Raw genomic sequence first — 16,004 nt, 5'->3', positions numbered from 1 at the left:
CTACTTTCCCTTTTTGGCATCTTTCTTGGCATCTTTCTTGGCATCCTTCTTGGCATCCTTCTTGGCATCCTTCTTGGCATCCTTCTTGGCTGCATCCTTTGGTTCACTTTCTGCCTCACCAGGCTTCTTCTCATCTTTCTTTTCTTTTTTACTATCCTTCTTCTTTGAATCTTTCTTTTCCTTTGATTCATCACCTTTCTCACCTGCTTTCTTTGCATCTTTTTTCCCTTCCTTATCCTTCTTTGAATCTTTCTTTTCACCTTCCGATTCTGTAGCAGACTCTTTGCCCTTCTTTGAACCTTTCTTATCTTTTTTGTCATCTTTCTTTGCATCTCCTTTTTCACCTTCTTCCTTTGAATCAGGCTCCTTGCCCTTCTTTGAACCTTTCTTATCTTTTCTTCCTTTGAATCAGGCTCCTTGCCCTTCTTTGAACCTTTCTTATCTTTTTTGTCATCTTTCTTTGCATCTCCCTTTTCACCTTCTGATTCTGAAGGAGATTCCTTGCCCTTCTTTGACCCCTTCTTATCTTTTTTAGAATCTTTCTTTGCATCTCCTTTTTCACCTCCTGAATCTGAAGGAGACTCCTTGCCCTTCTTTGACCCCTTCTTATCTTTTTTAGAATCTTTCTCTGCACCCGCTTTTTCATCTTCAGATTCTGTCGCTGATTCCTTACCCTTCTTTGAATATTTTCTCTCTTTTTTTAAATCTTTCTTTTCATCTGGTTTCTCTTCTTTAGCTTCTGGTTCTTTCTTTGAAAGTTTCCTGGATTTTTCCTTTGAAACTGTGGGCTCTGCTTCTGAATCTGATTTGTCCTTGTCTTCTTTACTTTTCTTAAGCATCGGAGATGAAGGTTTTGCTGCTGTTTTAGAATCTTCCTTGGAGGAACGAGTTGCTTTCTGGGGAGGCTGACTCCTGGCAGCTAAATAAACAGATGGTCTCTCAGAAATTCTCATTAAAGAACGGTGCATCCATAAAGGTGGTTTACGATCTCCCCTTAACTTCTCTGCATCATAGTTCTGAAATATTGGTTAGAATAATGATGAACAACTTGTGTGTGAGTTACACAGCCCTTTTTACCAGATATTAAATGCATTCAACTTTGACCATGAAAACATTTTAGATTTTGATAGAGGATAAGTGGTAGTTTGTATAGCTTACTGTGCTTTTTAAAAAATTTTGTTCCTTGTTGTACTAAAGGACAGCCATACCTCATTTTAGGCCTATTAACTTAGAGGACCTTCATAATTCCCTCAAGATATATGTTAAAATTCTCAGAGACCTCCACTTTCTAATGACATACCAGAAGCTCGCTTCACAATCATGAGAGACTTTTTTTTTTTAACTCTGTGTTCTTGAAGCTTGTTGGAATATCTTATCTACTTTCCATTTCTATGCTAACTCAGGAACTAATTATTCTCTAATATCTAAGAGTTTCATGTTCAAGCATATCCTGGTCTCTATTGTCATGTTCAAGGTCTCTGGAATTTTGAATGCTACCTGTGGCTAAAATTAAAAGCCTGATACTCCTCTCCTTGACAAGATATAATTTGAACATCAGCTGGGAACCTGCATTAATGGAAGTAATAACCTTTGGTTGACAACTAGTTTCTGCAGAATGGTGCATTCTGTTTTCAACTCCTAATCAAATATTTTTAAAAACTTAATTGCAAAAATAACAAATTTTGGAAAGAATGTTCATGAATGGTAAAACAAATAATAAAGAAAAAAAAAGAACATGAAAAAACAGAAGAAACTGGGTTATATCAACAAGAGTTGAAGATACATCATTTTGTGAAAACTTTTCTTGAAATTTTTCCTATTCCATGATGATCCCAGAAACATTGGGAAATATTAATCTTCTAATGCTCAGAATTCTGAATTATGTATTTCTGGAAATAAGAAAGCATTGAAACTTTCTCAGTGTATGATGTAACCCCATGATTCTAATGAGGGGATATCTCCAGCCGAGAAATATTTTCTAAATGTTTATACTAACTGTAACATTAGGATATCCAGATTTCTATGTTTCTTGGATACATATTTTCTGTAATGTGGTATTGCTGAACAAATATTTGATAGAAAATACAGGAATAATTTTTATACAGTGAAATGCAAATAAAATATATCTACTTTCTCCAAGTAGTAAAATTGAGTTACCTTTAACTGTACTTCATGGACTTCCCAGGTGGCACTAGTGGTAAATAAGCTGCCTCCTAATTTAGGAGCCATAAGAGATGGGGGTTAGATCCCTGAGTTGGGAAGATCCCCTGGAGAAGGGCATGGCAGTCCACTCCAGTATTCTTGCCTGGAGAATCTCATGGACAGAGGAGCCCAGTGGGCTACAGTCCATAGGTTGCAAAGAATTGGACATGACTGAAGCAACTTAACACACACGTATGGTCCAGTATGCTATTTAAAAGCCACATGTGAACTGAATCCAGTTGAATTGTAAAGTGAACTGAATCCAGTTGAATTGTAAAATCCAATTGCTCAGTTGCACTAGTCTCATTTCAAGTGTTCAGTAGCAATATTGGAATTAGAATGTAAAGATATAAAATACTTCCATCATCACAGAAATCCCATTGGTCAGCACTTTTACATATATAAAATATTCATGATTTTAAGATTATTATGAGTAAAATTATATAATCTTTTCAATACTCACAGGACCTGTATCTTCTCGTAGTTGGGAAGGTTTTGATCTCCTTCTTTTTCCTGGCCTTGGTGGTTTGGGAAATACCAGGGCAAAGTGTTGCTGATTCCATGATTTTTTGCTTAATTCACTGACTGAAATAAAAAACCAAAAATAAGCCTACATCTCAGAGTAAATAGAATTTTATCAGGTCTAAAATGGCAGTATGGTGATTATATGTAAATGAATAAATAAATGATTCAAATTATGGTTTCATACATTTGGTAATATTTGAAATTTTGTATTATTAATATGAGGAAATTAAATTTGATTGTTTTAAAATTTTAATCAGCTTTATGGTTAGCTATATAGTCATTGTGAAACTAATACAGTCTGTAATGTAAATAGAAAGAAGGAGTTTTACTGTTTTCTCTTAATCCTTCTATCTCTTCCATTCTAGATTTTTTTTTTTAATACTCTTTTGGTTGGAATACAATTCTACTGAGAGCAGATGTGGTAACTACTCCTGCAGCTTCCAAAGTACTTAGCACATTTGTTGTTTAAAATAATAAGTAAATATATGATTGAGTCTAAGATTCTCTTAATTATTAATCATTTTCTAAGCTACAAGAGTAAATGTTATATGCCCAAGAACTGCACTATTATAAATGACATACTAATGAAGAAAATTGATAAGCAGTACCTACAGAATTATGATTATGACGGTTGAGTTACATAGAAACTGTAATATAAACAGTTAAAAACATTGAGGCTACCAAAGAGACCAGTGAAAGAGATATGTTCGCTCAATTTAAATATGTACAAAACATGCTATATATGAGACTTGTCCAGTGAGTCACCTAAAGACAGAATCAGGATCAATGAGAAAATATGCAAAATGAAAGATGTGTTTAAGTTCAGTATACGAGTTAAAATTGATTACTTGATATAAGAGAAGGAGAAGGAAATGGCAACCCACTCCAGTATCCTTGCCTGGAAAATCTCATGGACAGAGGAGCCCGGTGGGCTGCGGTCCATGGGGTTGGAAAGAGTCGGGCACAACTAAGCGACTTAAACTTACTTGCACTTCAACATCAGATTGACTGGCCTTGTCAAGTAATGAAATTTTGTCAGTTTTAAGTCTGGTACAGAGTATCAGGAATGTAGCAGAAGACATTTCTGACACAGATAAGTTGTTTATCCATTTTTTACACTGCCTTTCACATGTAAGATTTTCTGATTGTTTTGAGTTCTAACATGTAAATATGTCCTTCTTTATGTTGCTAAACATATTTACTTAATTTTCTTTGAATTAAAGACAAAATATCTTTAGAAGGTATTTACTGAACCCATCAGAAAAGTGCTTGAAAAATTAAAAGTTGGTTTTTAATAGTGCTCCATAACAGCTGTTGTTTTATCACTTATCCATAAAATTACTTATACATTTTTTTAAATGAACTCTTTCTTACCTGGAACGTAATTATCATATGCTCCAAAGTTTATTTTTTGGCTATTAAAATAAGAGGGAAAAGTTTTAATTAATTTATATAAAATCACTGTATTTAATGGTCATTATACATACACTTGCCACTAGAAGCTAGATAAATATTTTGCATTCTTAGATCTGTTTATTATGTAAGATTACATCAACACAGAAAAACGGAGAGCAGTAAATATGTGTTTTCAGCACAAACTTCAACATAACTAAAATAGGGTGGGTAAAGATTTTTTGAAACAAAACTCATCAATTGACATATCTTAAATATTGACATTTATGGTTTATTTTTAATGTGAAACCATGAATGAAATCTTCCCCACTTTGTGTTCCAAAGACTTAAAATTGAACTGTAAGACATTGTAAGAATTATAAGACATAGTCTTAAAAAGACTATGCCTAGGTAAAACCAGATCCTCAAAATAATCTGAGAATTTAACCAAATCCAAATTAATAAATGGCAAACATGTTTTTCCATGAGATGCGTGTGTGTGTATGTGTGTGTTGGTCAGTGGGTACCACAATTTTTGATATGGATTTTGATGTTTTCAAGATAAATAAAACTGGTGTTGTAAAGCAGTTTCTATTTGTCTTAATACTGTAAGCACATGTTTATGCTCACAAGCAAACATTTTACATCTAATTCTTACTTATTTTAACTAAGGCACATAATAAGATCTGTTAAAGAAATATATTTATACATTCTCCCATTATATTACAAAAATAAAGTCACTGATCATCATGAGTTTCAGTTTTACACACACACACAAACACACACATGCATAAACCTAAAAACACATATGCCCACAAAGCATTTTACGTTTTTGACATTACATAAATAATACTAATAAAATATAGTAAGAAAAAAAAAGTATATTGGTAGCTTCATGACAATTTTAGTTCCCAGCACAAAACTTGGCACACGCTTGCTACTCTACAAAAATTTGAATGAATTAATTGAATAAAATTTAAGATGTATTGACTATTAAGTTATCTGACCTAGAATTTCTTGACTGGGGAGGTGTATTAAAATTACTTGTTCTTCTATATCTAAATCTCTAGGCTTAGATCTAGCCAATGTACATTTATATACTGCTGAAAATTTTTTTTATTTCCAACCGTGGTTATAAACTTTTTTTTTTCCCGAATTGCTCTGGAACAGGAAACACGTTATTATATATGAGATTTTAAAGTGGTATAAGCATGGTCCATGAAATTGAATGTAATATCTGAAGAGTATTCATTGATCAAAACAGCTGAATTAAAAGTCAATAACAAAATTATAGTTGATCCTTGAACAACAAGGATTTGAACTCATCAGTTCAGTTGCTCATTGTGTCCAGCTCTTTGTGACCCCATTGACTCCAACATGCCAGGCTTCTCTGTCCATCACCAACTCCCAGCTTGCTCAAACTCATGTCCATTGAGTTGGTGATGCCATCCAACCATCTCATCCTCTGTCATCGGCTTATCCTCCTGCCTTCAATCTTTCCCAGCATCAAGGTCTTTTCCAATGAGTCACCTCTTCTTTCAGGTGGCCAAAGTATTGGAACTTCAGTTTCAGCATCAGTCCTTTCAATGAATATTCAGGACTGATTTCCTTTAGGATGGATTGGATTGATCTCCTTGCACTCCAAGGGACTCTGAAGTCTTTTCCAACAACACAATTCAAAAGAATCAATTCTTCAGTTCTCAGCCTTCTTTATGGTCGAACTGTCACATCCATACATGACTACTGGCTAGAAGGACCTTTGTTGGCAAAATTATGTCTCTGCTTGTTAATGTGCTGTTTAGGTTGGAAATAGCTTTTCTTTCAAGGAGCAAGTGTCTTTTAATTTCATGGCTGCAGTCACCATCTGCAGAGTTTTGGAGCCCAAGAAAAAATGTCTGTCACTGTTTCTGTTTTTTCCCCATCTATTTGCCATGAAGTAACGGGACTGGATGCCATGATCTTCGTTTTTTGAATGTTGAATTTTAAGCCAGCTTTTTCACTCTCCTCTTTCACTTTCATCAAGAGGCTATTTATTTCCTCTTTGCTTTCTGCCATAAGGGGGATGTCAACTGTGTATTTGAGGTCACTGATATTTCCCAGCAATCTTGATTCCAGCTTGGGCTTCCTCCAGCCCGGAATTTCACATGATGTACTCTGCATATAAGTTAAATAAGCAGGGTGACAATATAGAGCCTTGACGTACTCCTTTCCCAATATGGAACCAGTCCTGTTGTTCAGTGTCCAGTTCTAACTGTTGCATCTTGACCTGCATACAGCTTTCACATGAGGAAGGTAAGGTGGTCTGGTATTCCCAGCTCTTGAAGAATTTCCCACAGTTTGCTGTGATCCACACAGTTAAAAGTAAGTGTAGTCAATGAAGCAGAAATAGATGTTTTTCTGCAATTCTCTTGCTTTTTCTATAATCCAACATATGTTGGCAATTTGATATATGGTTCCCCTGTCTTTTCTAATCCAGCTTGAACATTTGGAAGTTCTCAGTTCATGTACTGTTGAAGCTTAGCTTGGAGAATTTTGAGCATTTCTTTGTTAGTATTTGAGATGAGTGTAACTGTGCAGTAGTTCAAACATTCTTTGGCATTGCCTTTATTTGGAATTGGAATGAAAACTAACGTTTTCCAGTCCTGTGGCCACTGCTGAGTTTTCCAAATTTGCTGGCATATTGAGTGCAGCACTTTCACTGCTTTATCTTTTAGGATTTGAAATAACTCAGCTGGAATTCCATCACTTCCACTAACTTTGTTCATAGCAATGCCTCCTAAAGCCCACTTGACTTTGCACTCCAGGATATCTGGCTCTAGGTGAGGGATCACACCATCATTGTTATCTGGGTCATTAAGATCTTTTTGTATAGTTCTTCTCTGTATTCTTGCCACCTCTTAATATCTTCTGCTTCTGCTAGGTCCATACTGTTTCTGTCTTTTATTATGCCCATCTTTGCATGAAATGTTCCCTTGTTGTCTCTAATTTTTTGAAGGGATCTCTAGTCTTTCCCATTCTATTGTTTTCCTCTATTTCTTTGTACTGATCACTGAGGAAGGCTTTCTTATTTCTCCTTGCTATTCTTTGGAACTCTGTATTCAGATGGTATATTTTTGCTTTTCTCCTTTGCCTTTTGCTTCTCTTCTTTTCTTAGCTATTTGTAAGGCCCTCTCAGACAACCATTTTGAATTTTTGCATTTCTTTTTCTTGGGGATAGACATGATCACTGCCTCCTGTACTTTTAGAATTTACTTTTAGGTTTTGAAAAAAGTTTTCACATAATTACTTGATAGTTACAGGTGAACTTAATTGATATTTGTAGAACATTCCATCATAAGGAGAAGAATGCATTTTTTTTTTCAAATATACATGGAACATTCCTCAGGATTGATCACATTCTGGGCATCAAAATGAGCCTTGGTTAATTTTAGAAAGTTGAAATCATATCAAGCATATTTTCTGAACCACAAGACTATGACATTAGTCATCAATTAAAAAAAAAGCCTAAAAAACATAAACATGTAGAGACTAAAAAAACTGCTACTAAACAATCAATGGATCATTGAAGAAATCAAAGAGGAAATTAAAAAATACCTAGAGACAAATGACAATGAGAGCATTACAATTCAAAACCTATGAGACAGAGCAAAGGCAGTTCTCAAAGGAAAGTTTATAGCAATACAATCTTACATGAGGCAACAAGAAAAATCTCTAATAAACAACCTAACCTTACCCTAAAGTAACTAAAGAAGTAACTAAACCCAAAATTAGTAGGACAAAAATCGTAAAGATAACAGCATAAATAAAAGAAATAGAGATGAAAATATAATAGAAAAGATTAATGAAGCTAAAAGCTGGTTCTTTGAAAAGATAAACAAAATTGATAAACTGTTAGTGAGACTCATCAAGAAAAAAAAGAAGAGGGCCCAAATCAATAAAATAGCAAATGAAAAAGAAGTTAGAGCTGACATCAAAGAAATACAAAATATCATAATAGATTACTCACAGTATTATATACCAATAAAATGGACAATCTAGAAGAAATGGACAAATTCTTAGAAAGTTACAATCTCCCAGGACTGAGCTAAGAAGAAATAGAAAATATGAACAGACCAATCACAAGTACTGAATTTGAAATGGTGATTTATAAATTCCCAACAAACAAATGTCCAGGACCAGATGGTTTCATAGGCAAAGTCTCTCAAATATTTAGAGAAGAGTTGGTGGGTTGTCATTTCCTTCTTCAGGGGATCTTTCCGACCCAGGGATTGAACCCATATCACCTGCATTGGCAGGTGGATTCTTTGCCACTGAGTCACCAGGGAAGCCATCCTTCTGAAACTACTAAAAAAAAAAAAAAAATACAGAGGAAGGAACATTCCAACATTCCAAAGTTCATTCTATGAGGCCACCATCACCATGATGCCAAAACCGAAGACACCACAAAAAATAGAAAATTACAGGCCAATAAACTGATGAATATAGATGCAAAATTTCTCAACAAAATACTAGCAAATGAAATCGCCTCAGTACATTAAAGGATCATATACCACTATTTAGTGGGATTTATCCCAAGAATACAAGCAGTTTTCTATATCCACAAATCAATTAGTGTGTTACACCACATTAGCACATTGAAGACTAAAAACCATATGATCATGTCAATAGATGGTAAAAAGCTTTTGACCAAATTTAACAAGCATTTATGATAAAACTCTACAGAAAGTGGGCAATGAGGGTGCATGCCTCAACATAATAAAGGCTACATATTTCAAAACTACAACTAACATTGTACTCAATGTTGAAAAGCTTGAAAGCATTTCCTCTAATCTGTGATGAAGAATCAAGAATATACAATGAGGAAGACACAGTCTTTTCAATAAATGATTCTGGAAGAACTGGACTGCTACATGTAAAAGAATGAAATTAAAACATCTGATCACACCATACACAGTAACAAACTCAGAGTGGATTAAAGACCTAAATCTGAGACCGGAAGCTATAAAACTCTTAGAAGAAAACATAAGTGCGCAATATATTACAATGCTTTTTGACATAAATTGCAGCAATGTATTTTTGGTCCATCTCCTAGAATAATGGAAATAAAAATAAACAAATGTCACCTAATTACACTCAAAAGATTTTTCACAGCAAAAGAAACCATAAACAAAAAGAAGAGAAATCCACAGAATGGGAGAAAATATTTGCAAACAATGCATTCAAGAAGGGATTAATCTCCAAAATTTACAAACAGCACACTCAGCTCAATGCTGAAAGAATAAACAACCCAATAAAAAAGTGAGCAGAAGACCTAAATAAACATTTCTCTGAAAAAGACATAGAGATGTCCAAAAGACACGTGAAAAGAAGCTCACCTTCACTAATTATTAGAGAAATGCAAGTCGTAACTACAATGAGATCACCTCATAGCAGTTAGAATGGCCATCATCAAAAAGTCTACAAACAATAAATGTTGGAGAGAATGTGGCGAAAAGGGAAGCCACCTACACTGTTGGTGGGAATGTAAATTGGTATAGCCAGTGTGAAGAACACTATGAAGGTTCCTGAAAAAAAAAAAAACTAAAAATAAAACTATCATATGATTCAACAATCCCACTCCTGGGCATGTATCTGAAGGAAAACATGGTTTGGAAGTGTACATACACCCCATTGTTTATTGCAGCATTGTTTACAATAAGCAAGACATGGAAGCAACCTAAATGTCAAATGATGAAGGAATGGATAAAAAAGATATGGTACACATATACAATGGAATGTTAGTCATTAAAAAGAATGAAATAATGCCATTTGTTAACAACATGGGTGGACCTTGAGTGTAATTACTTCAAAAAATATAAGAAAATCCTCTTGATCATCTCAAAATATTTAGAAGTTTTGAAAAAAAAGCAACATTCATTCATAATTAAAGAGTCTGAGAAAACAAAAAATAGAACACATCTTCCTCAAATAGATAAAATGAGTCCAGACAATACTTACTATCAAAATTAAATTGATGGTGGAATATTGACTGTCTTTCCTCTAAAATCAGTAAACAAGTTATGGATATTCACTTCATTCCTGCATTGTAACCTAGACCCTGTTTTGTTCTATAAGGCAATAAAAGCATTAAGAATACACAGGAAGCAAAATGGTCTTTATTCACAGAGTGCATGATTGAGTAAATACCATATTGAACAACAGCTAAAAAATAATTACTTAGAGATATTTAGTGAATGTAATAAGATCATATGATATAACTCTAATTATATGAAATAATTATATTTTTATAATTATAAAAAAGAATATACATTTAAGGAAACAATAGAATATAACTTGTAATAATAGAAATTATTTTAAAACAATTTTTTTGAAATATATGAGACCTATGTAAGAAACTAAAAGTAAAAAAAAACCTCTGGGAAATGAAAGATGAAAAGGAAAAAATATATACTGTAAAAATATATATTTCTCTGATTAGAAATAAAAGAACCCTTTAAACCCACTAGAATACCTAAATTTTTAAGGATTAATGACACCAGTCATCAGCTACAATATAGAGCATCTGACATGTTCATCATCAATGATGGATATACAAATAGTACTATCAATTTTGATTGTAATTTGATATTTTCAAAATAAAGTTAAGCATACACATATTTTATGGTTCAGCATTTTCACTAGTAGCTTACCTAAGAGAACTCTACCAAAAACTTGGGGAAAATATTTATAGCAGCTTTATTCTTAAGAACCCCAAACTGAAGTACCCCATAGTAATCAAAAACTAAAGCAATCAATTGGGGAATGTGTAAACTAAGTACAGTATATCCATGTAATGGAATACTACTCAGCAATGTAGAGGAATGAATTACTAGTGTATGCAACATGGCAACACGGATGATTGAAAAAAATGCTGTACTGAAAGAAAAAAAAATATTCCAGAAACCAAAAATTAAAGCATATGTATGTTATGATTTAATTTGTATGATTTTCAGGAATAGGAAAGATCTTAAATGGTAACTTAGCAGCCATTTATGAAGAGGGGAGGAATGGACTGAGTATAAACTGCAAAATGTAACTTAATGAAATGGTTGAAATTCCTGTTTCTTAAGGTTGGCTAGGCTAAGGTTAACGACAATTCAATGCACTTAATTTTATTTTTACTGAAGAAAATTTATAGGACCCCAAAATAGCAATGAACTGGATATCAGAGTTCTCACTCACTATGTAAATTTACACACATCATAAGCAGTTAAATCAATTTACTATTTTAGGACTCAATAGTTCCCCCAAGTCTGGCTCTGCTAGTAATCGAATCTCTCTCCTTGCCTCTCTGTAACAGTCAAGAAATTTATTTTAGACAAGGATGTATTCAGATTTAATTTTTGAAGTTTCTTATTAAAAAATAAAAACAAACTGCCAGTATATGTTTTAATAGGTTTTATTTTAAAACTATTTTTATGTGAATATAAATTTATTTCTATCTTTCATTAAAGAAGTCCCTCAAAAGTTTGGAAATGGTCTAATTTAATTACTTTAAAAAGAAGAAACACATTTAAGTCGAAAGGCTGTTATTTTGTGATACGATTAGTGTTTGAATTAAGGTCTTTGAATACATATATTAAGGTCTTTGGGCTTCCCTGGTGGCTCGGACGGTAAACAATCCGCCTACAAAGCGGGAGATGTGAGTTCTATCTCAGGGTAGGGAAGATCCCCTGGAGGAGAGTATGGCCACCCACTCCAATATTCTTGCCGGGAGAATCCCCATGGACAGAGAAGCCTGGAAGAGTCCTCCATAGGGTCACAAAGAGTTGGATACAACTGAAGCAACTTAGTGCACGCGCATGCATGCGTGCGCACGTGCGCGCACACACACACACTTTGTATTATACATACATACAGAATAACTAATACTTCATCTTAACTAAGATTAAATGGAATACAGAAGCCACAAATCTACCTTTATTTCAGATCCACACATCTAATTGTTAGAAAAAAGTTTCAGTATCTGTGAGTTTTTGTTATGTAAAGAAGATACACATTGTCAGCTTTATGAAATATAATATGGTCATGACTTAACAAAGGGAAGCTAGCTTTAGATTTTCCTGAATAAAAGGTTGATATCTCAAACTAGGAGACATGAGGAGATCATATTTTAAGAGAAAAAAATCTGTTTCTGTATTACCACTGGAAATTGTACTTTATTAAAGGTTTACACATTTAAACAAATATGTAGGATTTAGTTTTGGTCTGGAAACTTAATATAAGAACAAAATACACCTGCTTTTCCTTTTTCCTTTAATAGGATATTTGTTTGGAAATAATTATAAAAATGAATAACAAATTCATAGGGTAAGGACTCTCAATAATGTGACATTGCCTCCAATTTCATTTTGTTGAAGTCTTTTTATGTTATAGTAGATGTACAATTTTAAAGGTTATGTTCTATTTCCATTTACACTTATTATAAAATATTGGCTATATTCACTGTGTTGTACAATATATCATTGTAGCTTAATTTATTTATACCAGTTTGTGCAACTCTTATTGCCTCCCTCTTTATTGCCCCTCCTCACTTCCCTCTCCCCACTGGTAGCCACAAGTTTGTCTTCTGTATCTCTGAGTCTGTTTCTTGTTTGTTATATTCACTAGCTTGTTTTATTTTTTTAGGTTCTATATGTGATATCATGCAGTATTTTTCTTTCTCTAACTTATTTTACTTAACATTCTTCAAGTCCATCTATTTTGTTAGAGTAGCACAATTTCATTCATTTTTTTATGGCTGAGCCATATTCTATTTCATATATATATATATAAAATACATATATGTGTGTATATACATAAATATATAAATGAGCGCAAGTCAGACATGTGCTCAGTTGTGTCTGGCTCTTTGCAGCCCATGGACTGTAGTCCACCAGGCTCCCGTCTGTGGGATTCTCCAGGCAAGAATTCTGGAGTTGGTCACCATTTCCTTCTCCTTATGCATATATGTATAATAATAGGTATATATATATATATATATATATAGTGGCTTCCCAGGTACCACTACAGTGGTAAAGAATCTGCCTGCCAATTGAGGAGACACAAGGGACAGAAGTTTGATCTCTGGATCAGGAAAATCCCTTGGAGTAGGAAATGGCAACCAACTCCACTATTCTTACCTAGGAAATGTCACGGACAGACGAGCCTGGCAGGCTGTAGTCCGTGCGGTCACAAAGAATCAGATGTGACTGAGATGTGGCATATGTATCATTTTTATCCATTCATCTCTCGATGGATCTTCACATTGCTTCCATATCTGGGTGCCTGCAGTTTCATTTGAAATGCCCATTGGCAGCCTTTATGTGTGAATATCCCAATATATCCAGTCAACAGGTGTTGGATTTTTGGGTTCTGTATCAATAGTATAGTAAATAAGGGCACAGAAGACTTAGTAAAAAGTTTTCCAGGGACTGCAGGGGCCTGAGTCAATCTTGTGTTTGCAGAGGTGTCTCTAAATAAAGGCAAATGTCATGAGCCACATGGGATTTTCTTGGTGAGGGATGACTGTAAGTGTGCGCGCATGTGCACGCACACACACACACACACACACACACTTGCTGATACTGACATCTAATGGGTAAGAATGCTGCTACACATCTTACAATGCACAGGACTCCCATTCCTCCCTGCACAACCCTACCCTGTCTTCAACTCTGAAAAAGAGTTACCCCTCCTAAAATTAGGGGTCAACCTGAAATGACAGGTTGACCAACCTGTCAACTGTACAGGTTGGTAAACCCTGTTCTATATATCAAGGTGAGTCTCTAGGCCAAGAGAGTAAGAAAGAACTTATTAATGCAATGTAAGGAAGAGAAAGATAAAATGCACAATGGATATGAGATGTGGAAGCTAACACTTGAAGTTTTCGAAGTTCGTATTTTTAGATACCATATGTAATGCCAAATTTGGGGGGAAACCTCTCCACTTTCTTCAGATGTCCTAGACAAACTTAAAATTAGTAATGAAAGTGTAGAGTTAACTGACACAATCTGAATTAGTGGCGAAAGCAAGACAAGGTAAAACTCTTCAGGTTCATAGTGAGCTCAATGAGGAGAAATATCAACGAAGTTGGTAGTCATAGAACAGAAGCATAAGCCTAATATTAAGTTCCTATCATTGCCAGACAAATTCAGAGGAGAGACAAAGTAGAAATTTGTTTTCTGCATTTCAAAATAAGAATGAGAATTTGCCACTTGAGATAGAAGGTATATGATAATTTTATTAAGGATTTTTGTATGTCATTGGCCAAAAATGAAGCTAATTGATTATGAATTCAACCACACTTTTATTCTATAATAGCACAAGTGTTTGGGGATTACAGTAGAAACCAACATTATAAAAATAATCCTAAAACCAAAAATAAAGTTTTTAACCATTATGGTGAAATTCTTTCAAAGCTACAATGCTCATGATAATGAAAGCTACACAATGTTCATGATAATAATAACATCAGTATTTTATTGCACTGAAACATTTTTAAGAAATTACAATATAATGTTATTCTGTCATGGTGTATGCCTGAGCAGAGATTACTTGAACTAGTCAGCAAGTCACCCAACATTTAAAAAGCAATCATGACAATTATAAACATTTTGCTAAAGATTGTCCTTTAGTGATTGCATTATAAGAGGTAGGCACAGGGAAGCCTGTTTTATTTTCAAGATTTGTGTTTTATCTTTCCTTTAACAGTAGTGTTCAAAGAAAATCCAGTTACGCTTTACTTTATATTTCAGAGTTACATGCCTTCACCTTTGTTCCATGTCTTCACAGTGGGAAAAAAAAAAAAAACAAACTTTAAATAATTGAAAAGTTTTATTTTTCTACCTCATTTTAACACAAGATAATTTAAGAATAAGTATACTATTATCATCCTAGGTCTGGATAATCTGCTTCTAATTGCAAAGTACTTTTGCATACACAATATTTCTCAAGGAAATACATCTAGTGTTTAGTTGTTCTTTATGTTGGGCTGCGCCACTTACTGCCAAAGTTTTCACACCCTTGACCTATGTCCCCTAAATTTCAGTAACATTCCTTAGTCAAGGTGACAAAGAATATGTTCCCATAAATTTCCAAATGTCCTCTAAGGAGATGATAGTTCTCTGAATATCAATCATGTATTCTTTCATTTTATATGATCCAGAATACAATATAATAAAAAATGAAGAATCACATTGAAAAAGAATTATCCATCGTCATATATATATTTTACTTAAGTGAGTGAACTAGTTAGTCTTGTATCAAAACAACTCTTGATGCTGCTTGAGAACATAAGTGTCTACTAAACACATGTTCTCTGTTTGTCAGTGGAATAAAATAATATAGCAAACATCTCTTTACACTGAAGAGAAAAAATGTAAAGTTAACTAGAGAGTTTCAGTTATTTTAAAAGATAAAATTTGATAAGAGGACTTACAATCTTGGTACAGACATTTCCCCCACCTATGATTTTCCAGGACTTAAGCATTGTGAGTTCAAATTAGTGATGCTCAGTGGTGACATCATAAACAGCCAAGAACCCTGAGAGTTAAAGGAAAAAAACAAGAGGAGCCACTTTTCCTTGTGTTTTATGTTTTCTACTACTCAGCCTAATATTGGTATTTACTTTCATAAACATTTACTGACTAAATGGTGGTTTTAAAATAACCAATTGATTTACATCATAATAAAAATTGTTGCAGTTTTTCATAGAGGCTTAATTTATTGGATGATATGACAGAAGTATGAATCTAAACATTTATCTGTTAAGCTTGGTGTCTTTTGTTAAATCCTCTGTATAACCTTACATTGCCTTTTACTATTGTAACCTGTTTGGTTGCTCATGGATACAAGTTTTTTTTTTT

At 33.9% G+C, this 16,004-nt stretch overlaps 1 protein-coding gene across 1 annotated transcript; it reads right to left on the bottom strand.

The window, feature by feature from the left end:
- LOC122432057 (cylicin-2-like) lies at positions 1–15,613 on the bottom strand. Its single transcript, XM_043453778.1, has 6 exons — positions 15,578–15,613; positions 4,102–4,142; positions 2,666–2,787; positions 434–1,016; positions 120–344; positions 1–89 (listed from the first exon to the last, which is right to left on the bottom strand). The coding sequence occupies exons 1-6, from the start codon at positions 15,592–15,594 to the stop codon at positions 1–3; spliced, it is 1,077 nt and encodes a 358-aa protein (XP_043309713.1). The 5' UTR covers positions 15,595–15,613.
- Between the last annotated feature and the right edge of the window lie 391 nt (positions 15,614–16,004).

Source organism: Cervus canadensis, chromosome 30 (assembly GCF_019320065.1).
Source record: "Cervus canadensis isolate Bull #8, Minnesota chromosome 30, ASM1932006v1, whole genome shotgun sequence".
NCBI lineage: Eukaryota > Metazoa > Chordata > Mammalia > Artiodactyla > Cervidae > Cervus > Cervus canadensis.
Note: the sequence above shows the minus strand (reverse complement) of the source record. Positions and strands in the feature narration are given on the sequence as shown.

Coding starts and splice junctions, on each gene's coding strand:
- LOC122432057 (XM_043453778.1), bottom strand. Junction 1,017..2,665: donor TACGAGAAGATACAGGTCCT/GTGAGTATTGAA, acceptor CCAATATTTCAG/AACTATGATGCAGAGAAGTT. Junction 345..433: donor TGACAAAAAAGATAAGAAAG/GTTCAAAGAAGG, acceptor CAAAGGAAGAAG/GTGAAAAAGGAGATGCAAAG.